This window comes from Pagrus major, chromosome 12 (assembly GCF_040436345.1).
Source record: "Pagrus major chromosome 12, Pma_NU_1.0".
In the NCBI taxonomy this organism is placed as follows: Eukaryota; Metazoa; Chordata; class Actinopteri; order Spariformes; family Sparidae; genus Pagrus; species Pagrus major.
This window is the reverse complement of record NC_133226.1, coordinates 23,131,452-23,140,821: the sequence shown is the minus strand read 5'-3', so window position 1 is coordinate 23,140,821 and position 9,370 is coordinate 23,131,452. Positions and strand designations below refer to the sequence as shown.

The 9,370-nt window shown below is 40.4% G+C and overlaps 1 protein-coding gene across 1 annotated transcript; it reads left to right on the top strand.

Moving 5' to 3' along the window:
* The first annotated feature begins 6,594 nt into the window (after window positions 1–6,594).
* Window positions 6,595–8,344, top strand: foxd1 (forkhead box D1). Its single transcript, XM_073478370.1, has one exon. The coding sequence runs from the start codon at window positions 6,823–6,825 to the stop codon at window positions 7,882–7,884; it is 1,062 nt and encodes a 353-aa protein (XP_073334471.1). The 5' UTR covers window positions 6,595–6,822; the 3' UTR covers window positions 7,885–8,344.
* The last annotated feature ends 1,026 nt before the right edge of the window (window positions 8,345–9,370 follow it).

Here is a 9,370-nt window from a genome sequence, read left to right as displayed (position 1 = left end):
AGGCAGGAAGTGACGTACGTGCCAAAAGGCGGAATGGACCTATGGGTGTTTGTGCCCTGAGCTTAGCCTCGCAGGCAACACTTTCTCTGTTAGCTCTTTATATTATTCTATATTGTTGTCATTATCAGTCTTTAATAAATATATAAACACAAAATAAAAATAAAAAATACAAAGGGAAATTTAGTAATCAATTATTTACTGGAGCCTGACCGATCGATCGATTTCTTGGGCCGATACCGATACCGATATTGAGGAGTAAAAGACATGGATATCAATATATTGGCTGATATGTGCACACTGGTTAGATTTGAGGGGTAAACTGGGACAAAGATATATGCTGGAGGCAGGATATTTTATCAATTTGCCATCTCAGAGTACAGTTTTTGCACACCTGAGGATCGACAGGTACGTATTTTATCATCTAAAATGACATCAACATTAGACTTCACAGGGATAATAATTATAGATTACCCCAAGCATTTTTTTCAGCATTATAATCTCGAAACAAAAACTTTTCACATGTCAGACAACATATACCCCGGTTGCGTTATATGTGTGATATGCCAATATCGGCTGATAATATTTCAATGCAGGCTTCATTATACAGTATACTCCATGAAAAGGTGGGGGTGTATCAGCTCCCAGCTGTCATTATTAGGCTATATAGGAGTGTTTTGTAATGGTCAACCAATAATAATTCAATCAATCTGATTAGACATCTTACTCACATCTCCAGGAGTGAACGTCTTACTATGCAGCACAAGCAGGTGCACAAAACAAACAGGACAAGGATGAGGTTCTCTTCAGGGTCATTTGCAATCTATAGGATTTCAAGCAGGAGGTGTCCATAAAGGAGAAATACCTGAGAGCTGAAGTAGATCAGCTGATGGGTTAGGGATGGAATAAACTCTCGCCTCAGGGGAAGTTAATCCAAAATCATACGACTGAGGAGTCTTTCAGCTAACTTGTTTATTGTCTGCTGATGCAGCACAGGAGGCTCAGGCAGTTGTTAGGCAGCTGTGGACGAAGACCAGTACCATGCTGAGGGAGCTGATGAGGCTAAATTTATAGTTTAACCTGCAGTGTTTTTGCATGATGGCAATGCCTAATTACCAGAGACAATTTTTTTAATGAGTTTTAAGTTTTAAGGTGCGCTTTGTAGTTTTGTGAAGAGACATTTTAATCAGTTTTTCATTAAGTGATTGATTTTCATGCCTAAACAAACTGTTTTTGTTTTCATGATGAATAAACTGAATAAACAAACTGACCTTAAAGGACAACACAGTTTCATGCTGTTTTACTTTGCTTATATGCTTATTCTATATCAGATTTCAAGTTTTAAAATGCTCTAAAACAACAGTATGGTCCTTTAATATGAAAAACGTGGTGTGACTATGTATCTTTTTGTGTAAATAACTATTTAAACCGTGTCTATGATATTCAGATGTGCACGTGGTAACTCTCCTCACCTCTCCTCACCGGCACGTGATCCCTTCACCTCTGATCGTTCAGTCTGAGCTCGTCTGTTTGCAGCAGACAGAGTGAAGAAGTTTTTGGCTGTGCTGCACTTGTTGAGTCACACAGCAGGCCATGATATCAGTTTGCGAACTCTCTTTGAAAATTCACCTCGAATCATCTTTAATCCGGCGGATCAGCCTTCTGTGAAGTTTCAGAGCACTCCAAGAATTATTCTGAGGCTACAGTATGTGCTGTCTTTTAATATGTGTGTGAGTGAGCTTTTAATCTCAGCCAGCTTTGACTGTGTGTCCTTCAGGGAGCAGGTTTCAAGGAGTCCAGCTTTTTGGAAACAGCAGAGAGCTGTAGAAGCACAAGACTTGGGTCCTTTACCTTAAACTCCACCTGTCTTGTGACCATATTGCACTCTGGTCTAGTGAGGGAACTGTTCATTTGGGAAACTAATGAAGATTTATTTCTGAACATGAAAATAAAGAAATCTAGACAACCTAGTAAGAAGCATTTTCTCATGACATAAATGATATGACAACATCAGCAAGACAAAATGTAAAACCAAGTTAACATACAGATGTTTCACGAATTAAAATATAAATAAAAGGTATGCTAGGTGCATGCAACCTGAGTTATTTTCACAAAAATAATGTGTAAAAAAACCTACAAAATAATGAATAAATGAGGTAAGCTACATTAATAATAAAAATAATGACATTTTTCTTTCTGTCAGGCACCTGCACGCTCCTCATATACCTTACAGGGCACTGAAACATGTCCAAACAATAAATATATAAACAAACACGACAAATAAACCCATTTTCTACGAGGTGTGACCATAAATCTTTAGGGAACGTGCCTATAACTACAAGAGGCATAACAGGAAACATACAGGAAATAACACTAATATTCATTAATAGATAGGAAGTATAATATACAAATAATAATGATGTAGTTGCAATTTTAAACTCATGTTTGCACCCTCATGATGATCACATGCTTTCCCCCCGTAGACCCCGAGGCTGCATCAGGAGCCTTTGGTGCAGTTTAAGGAACTTTTAGAAAATGTTTGTCTTCGTCTCCAAGTTAACGTCCTTTAACGTCCCTCATGTGGAAATCAAGAGAGTGAATTCATATCTAAATTAATGAACGCCCCTAAAAAAGTTCAATTCTCTACCTCACAGTGATTAAAAGAAAGGAGAAGCATCGCCTCCTCTGATTGCTACAGTCTTTTGTATTTCCTTTCCTTTGATGCGTTTACCCCGTAGACCCCGAGGACGTATCAGGAGCCTTTGGTGCAGTTTAAGAAACTTTTTAAGGGTTTTAGAAAATGTTTTCTTGTCTTCGTCTCCAAGTAAATGTCCTTTAACGTCCCTCATTTTGAAATCAAGAGTGTGAATTCATATCTAAATTAATGAATGCCCCTAAAAAAAGTTCTCTTTTCTACCTCACAGTGTAGTAATCAGAGGAGGGGATGCTTCTACTTTCTTTTAATCAGTCTTTTTTTGTATTTCCTCTCCTTTGATGGTCACATACTTTTCTCCTGTAGATCAGGAGCCTTTGGTGCAGTTTAAGGAACTTTTTAAGAGTTTTAGAAAATGTCTTCTTGTCTTCGTCTCCTAGTAAATGTCCTTTAACGTCCCTCATGTGGAAATCAAGAGTTTGAATTCATATCTAAATGAATGAAGCCCCTAAAAAAGTTCAATTAGTGACTTAAAATCAGTGACTGATTACTACAGCCTTCCTTTCCTGTCACAATTAGAATATTTAGGTGACACATTTCTTATTAAGCAACTCCGAGTTTCAACATTTTCAGGAAAACTTATGAAGATATTGAGACCAGACCAAAAAATATGTGCAAAAATACAAACATGCAACATGTTTTGAGCACTTTATGTGTATTTCTAAGTATTCACATTTAGATTTGATGCAATAAAAACAACTTTAATTAACAAAAAACAAATGAATGGCTTTATTTTTTATCTCCCCTCTCCACTCAGTGTCTTTTACTGTGTCTGGCCTTTATCCTGCATGTGATCCACATTAATCACATGCCCCCACAGACCCCTCACTGCTCTCTCTCCCTCTGTTTCTGCCTGGTTTTGGTGACACTCGGGGTTTTTTTGTGTCGGAGCAGGAGGCAGGCAGGGATTGCGTTCAAACAGCTAAGTGCTTTCTTGGTACCCCGTGGCACGGAAACACCATCGGATCGCAGAGGAGGGAATTTAGAAACACTTTAGAGGTGGTTTACCACACATGCGACTGCTGCTCTCGTAAGTGTCGCCTCGAAGAGAATAAAAAATAAAAAAAAAGGCCTGGTGTTCATTCATTTAATTCATTTAATGCTTCTTTTTTTAATTATAGTGTCACAGCCAACACATTCAAGTGTCTTAAATCTTGATCTGGCTTTACAATATTCAGTTTAAATGTAAATAAAATGACTGATAACTACATAAAACTAAATGTTTAATGTTTTCACCATATGGGTAATAAAAAAGGGACTAAAGGATAGGAGGCACCTCAACTTCCTTAAATGACTTTTATTTGTTGAATCCATGATGGATTAGTTTAGTCTGCTGTCACTCCTGCAGGAAAAACAGGCCCACAGCACACTTTAGATCATCGCACAGCCAATACAGGCTCGTTATTGATTACTGAGGTAATAGCCTATCAGTCAGGTCATTGGCTAAATCGATTAAAATAGCATCAGTCTGTGCATGAACGACTCCTGCCCCCTCTTAGCCTGACTGCATTTTATTTTGAAAAACCGATAATTAAAAAAACATTATAAGGCAAAGATAACTTTCTTTGTCAAAGTTTTATTTCATTTTATCAAATTAAATGTGGTCCACAAATTAAAAACAAATAATTAAAGTGAAGTATTTACATTTTATTGTGTTTTTTAATTTATTATATGGTGATGAGCAGACTACTCTGTCATTTTAAAATTCAAAGTGGCAGAAGTTATTAATAATAAATGAAAAACAGCTCTCAATAGGTTTATTACATTCATTAAAATGTGAATATCTACCAGCAGCCACTGACAGTCTCACTCAGCAGCATCTCAATACCAGGCCCAAATCATTGTTCTGTATCTGAAATCAACAAACACATCCATGTTTTATCAGCTTCAGGCTGGTGGCTGCTGCTCATTCACACCCTGATAACAATCAGTGGAAAAATAATTTACAAGAAATACTTTGTGTTTTTCCCATCAGACCTTATTCATTAAGTTTCCAACAGCTCAGTGACGTTTATTAACCTGTGCGTAAAAATAACTTATTATTTATAAAGGCCATGTACAGGTTAGAGCTTCATGCTGGAGTGATACTCTACACCAAACTCTGTAGTAAAAATGGGTAATTTAAGGGAATTTAGTGCTATAGCTCTGGTTGTGACACATCCAGCATGCAGGAGTTTGTATCTGTGTTTTAAATGTGAGGCAAGTTCACCGCCAGATGGCGCTGGTCAAATAGAAACCTCTGAAAAGTTAGTGAGGGGCCACACAGAGTACATCTGTAACTTTGACATAAAAATCATAATAAACCAGAATTAAAGTTTTTATTAGAAGCTTAAAAAGGTGTTTGAGGCCAGGTGCATTCATGAAAGTTGGTTTTATTTATGGAGCAATAAAAAAACAAAATAAAAAAATTAAAACGAGCAGTAAAGTGCACAAAAAGTTTCCGGAAAGTTGTTTTTTTACTTTGATGATTTCACTAATCTCAACACAGAGTGATTTTTTAGGGTGAATTTTCTTGTTTTGTTTGTTTTGTTTTTAACTACAATATTTATGAGCATGTCCGCTTTAGTCCCTGACAGGAGATGGAAACCAGGAACGAAATCATAACCAACCAAACACATCAGTGACAGACACGTGTGGAGGCAAAGCTGAACGGCAGAGAGAATAAAATCACAATAAAACACAATATTCATAATTTATTACCTCACCGTCACTCATGTTGACTGATTAACAGGCTAATGACTTCACAGCCTGAAGCGCCATAATAACAATAATAATAATAATAATAATAATAATTATTATTATTATTTTTATTAGTGTTATAAAATAATAAAATTAATGAATGAACACGTGTTTTACTTTTAATTTAAATATAATATATATTATGTATTATCATACTTTCTGAGAGGCCTACACACACACTTTTCTTTTATTCTGAAAATTTTTTGAGATTTTTTTTTAAAACACAAAAGAGTGAAATTTATGATATTACCTCCTTGCTCAAAAAAATATATATAAACAATAAAATAAAGAAATACAATAAAATTAACAGAGCCATCTCCCCACACACACCACCACCTCCACCTCCACCACCACACACACACGGCACCGTGCTCCAGACGCACGGCAGTCAGAGGCCTTATATGTGGGGCTTGCATGCTCTGCGTGACCCGTGACTGATTCGAGTTAACAGCTGACTCTTTTCCATTACAAATGGCTCGCGGATAATCTAGATAACTACCGGATCACGCAAACATGAGCTGCCTGGATATGGTGCACCAGTGTCGGGCACTACACTGCAGAAGCCCACTCAAACATCACAGGTATTTATTTTTTAATTTGCCATTATTTTATATTTTTATGCACAAAAAACAAACAAAACATTTAATTCTGAGTATTTTTTTCCCCCTGCATCTTTACAAATATTAAAAATTAAAGACGCACATGCGCTCTCCTGCCGCCTCACACTCGTAACTAAGCTTAAATAAATAAAACGGTTGTCAAAATATCCGCTTCGATCCCACACCAGCAATTAGACTTTCCTAAAGATGTTTTTTTTTTTTCTTCCAACTTCTATTTTTTGCGCAAAAAACACCGGGCTGGAATAAAAAGCTTGAGATCAGTGCGGACTGCAGGCCACCATGAATGACCACTAAAAAGGATGTAGGCCACACCAAACTTTTTTTTTTTTTCTTTAAACCACTCACAGTTAATTTTCAAAGACCCTTTTTTTTGTTGTTGTTATTTAATTTTTTCTCTCTCTTCTCATTCGCCTCGGTGACGTCTCCTGCCCATGTGACCAGGGCGGCGGTATAAACACCGAGGCAAGGTCCGCCCCCTCCGTGAGTCAAGGTTTGGACCTTTTGCAGGTTTCCCGGCACATTTCTCAGCCTGGCATCGACGGGGCCGCTCGTCAGTGGGGCGATTTAAAACGATCGCCCTGCAAACATATGGAAATAGCGAGAAAACAGGGGGACATCTCTCTCTCGGCGACACGTGCTCCTCTCCTCTCCCCCCTCCTCGTAGGAGTTGTTGAAGAGGGAGGGCAGGGCAGCCTGCGCGTCTCATCGTCTTCCTCATCTGGCGTCGGGAGGGCACAGCCGTGTGTGTGAGCCATGACTCTGAGCTCAGAGATGTCGGATGCCTCCATCCTTTCGGAAGAGACCGACATAGACGTGGTCGGGGAAGGGGAGGATGGGGACAACCAGACGCGCTCCTACGTGGACGAGGTGGCACAGATGCACGACGGCATCCTCCTGGACGGCTCTCCTCCTCCGTGCCTGGACAGCTCCACCTCCTCGAGGGATGCCTACAAGCCGGCGGGCAAGAACACCCTGGTGAAGCCCCCTTACTCCTACATCGCCTTAATCACCATGGCCATCCTGCAGAGTCCCAAGAAGAGGCTCACCCTCAGCGAGATCTGCGACTTCATCAGCAACCGCTTCCCGTACTACAGGGAGAAGTTCCCGGCCTGGCAGAACTCCATCCGGCACAACTTATCCCTCAATGACTGCTTCGTGAAGATACCGAGGGAGCCCGGGAACCCTGGGAAGGGCAACTACTGGACCTTGGACCCGGAGTCTGCTGATATGTTTGACAACGGGAGCTTTCTGAGGCGGAGGAAACGCTTCAAGCGGCAGCAGGCGCAGGACCTGCTGCGGGAACACAACAGCTTTATCCCCGCCGCCGCTGCGTACGGCTACGGACCGTACGGCTGCGGAGGATACGGCATCCAGCTCCAGTCCTACCACACACACTCTGCACTTTTTGCTTTCCAGCAGCAGCAGCAGCAGCAACAGCAGCAACAGCACTCCAGGCATTCACACTCACACACGGGAACCATTATCCCCGCGCCGTCTTTGATGCCCACCACCACGGACTTAGCCCGGAGTAGGTTTTACCCGCAGCTCAGCTCCAGTCTGGGCTCAGCCAGCGTGCAGGCTGCAGCCCCGGCGCAGAAGTCCAGCTCTCCGGTGCAGCGGTCCCCCTTCTCCATAGAGAGTATCATCGGAGGGTCACTGAGCCCCTCCAGGACTTCTCCGGTCGTTGTCCCGGTCCTACCGTCCTCTCTGGGGCCTGCAGCGGCCGGCCAGCCGCAGAGCGTCCACCCCGGAGCTGCTTTACACCCGGTTGAAAACTTTCCCAACAGAGCTGTCTCCGGCTCCAGCGGCTGTTAAATGACTCAGAACTTTTTCTCAAGAAACTTTTTTAAAAAACAAAAGAGACAAAAAACGCCCCTCTTTGAAGGTAGGATTATTTTTGTATGTTTGTTTGATAGCACGCAGCTGAATGACGGACATAAACACTATCTGTGCCTAATATTCATGCTGTTTTTTTCTTTAAAAAAAGATATATTTATGTTCATTTCTTTCAGTGAGAATCAGACTTTTTTTTTTTTTTGGACCACCAACTTTTCCTTGTATTTTCCCATAATTCGTTCCCAGTCACTGTTTAGGGCGTCTCAGGATATAACGACTTAATGGACAGGTTATAAATGATCACATGTTTAATAATAATAATAATAATAATGAAAAAAAATAGGCTAATAATGTATTTGTGTCAAACACATCCATGTTTTTTTTTATTAGTTTGGCAAATCAAAACTTTTTTTTAAAACAGTTTTGATTTGAACTTTGTATTAAAACAACACAGAGAGCGAAGTCATACATTTATAATAATAATATGCAGTGTGTGTTTATTTCAGTAATAAAAAAAAACATTGTACATTTTTTTTTTTTTTTGGGCAAGTATTGTGTAATTGAGGTGTGATATTTTTACACGGTTTTGTTTTTTCAACCAGAATAAATTTCGTTTTGCAGAAAAAAAGAAGAAAAAAAAAGGAAATGTTTGGAAATAAATTTATTAAATAAATAACAGGAGCCTCCTGGGCCTTTACTGCCACCTCGGGGTTCACACTGAGGAGGGGAACATGCTGGATAATGTCGCCAAAAACTTAAAAATGCAAAGTGTTGGTAACTTTTATGGGTCTTAAGTCACATCCATCCAAACAGGCTACAGGTTGAAAGGTGTGTGGTTTTGGTTAGAGGTGAAAAAGGAGACAAAAAAGAGGAACTTTACGCATCCTGTGATCAAATAGTATTCAGATGGTACCCACTCTCTTGTTATCAGTGTTGGAACATGCGCACATGAGTCCTGCGTGTCCACCTGACCTCTCTCACACTCATCCTCGTAATTACGGTGAGCGGACAGGAGGGTGTCAGCGGGGTGACACCGGGGGTATTCCTGCCTGCTTCAGGTCGCTGATTACACCGGTGCTGCTGTCAGACAGCTGGCCCAAACGCTCCTCGTCCGATATTTCATTATGTGCTCTTATGTGACGGGGTTTTTTTTTTTTATTATTGCGCACAGGAAAATGAGATGTTGTGGTGCGTGGCGCCACAGGGTGGGACAGAGATGTGGAGGAGGTTAAAATCACCTTCATCCACTCAGCGTTTTTTTTTTTTAGTGTTTACTCACCTTTAATTCTGGCCTTTTGTTGCCCCACATTGGAAGCAGCGTGACATTTGTGATATGCAAGCAGCCGGTGGCACAGAAGGCCGAGTGGAGTGCAGCTTTTTACGCATAAACACAGAGAAATGAGCAGATAATTAGACCCTGTGAGGAGCTAAAGTAAGACCTCTACTTAATATTTGTCAAACTTCT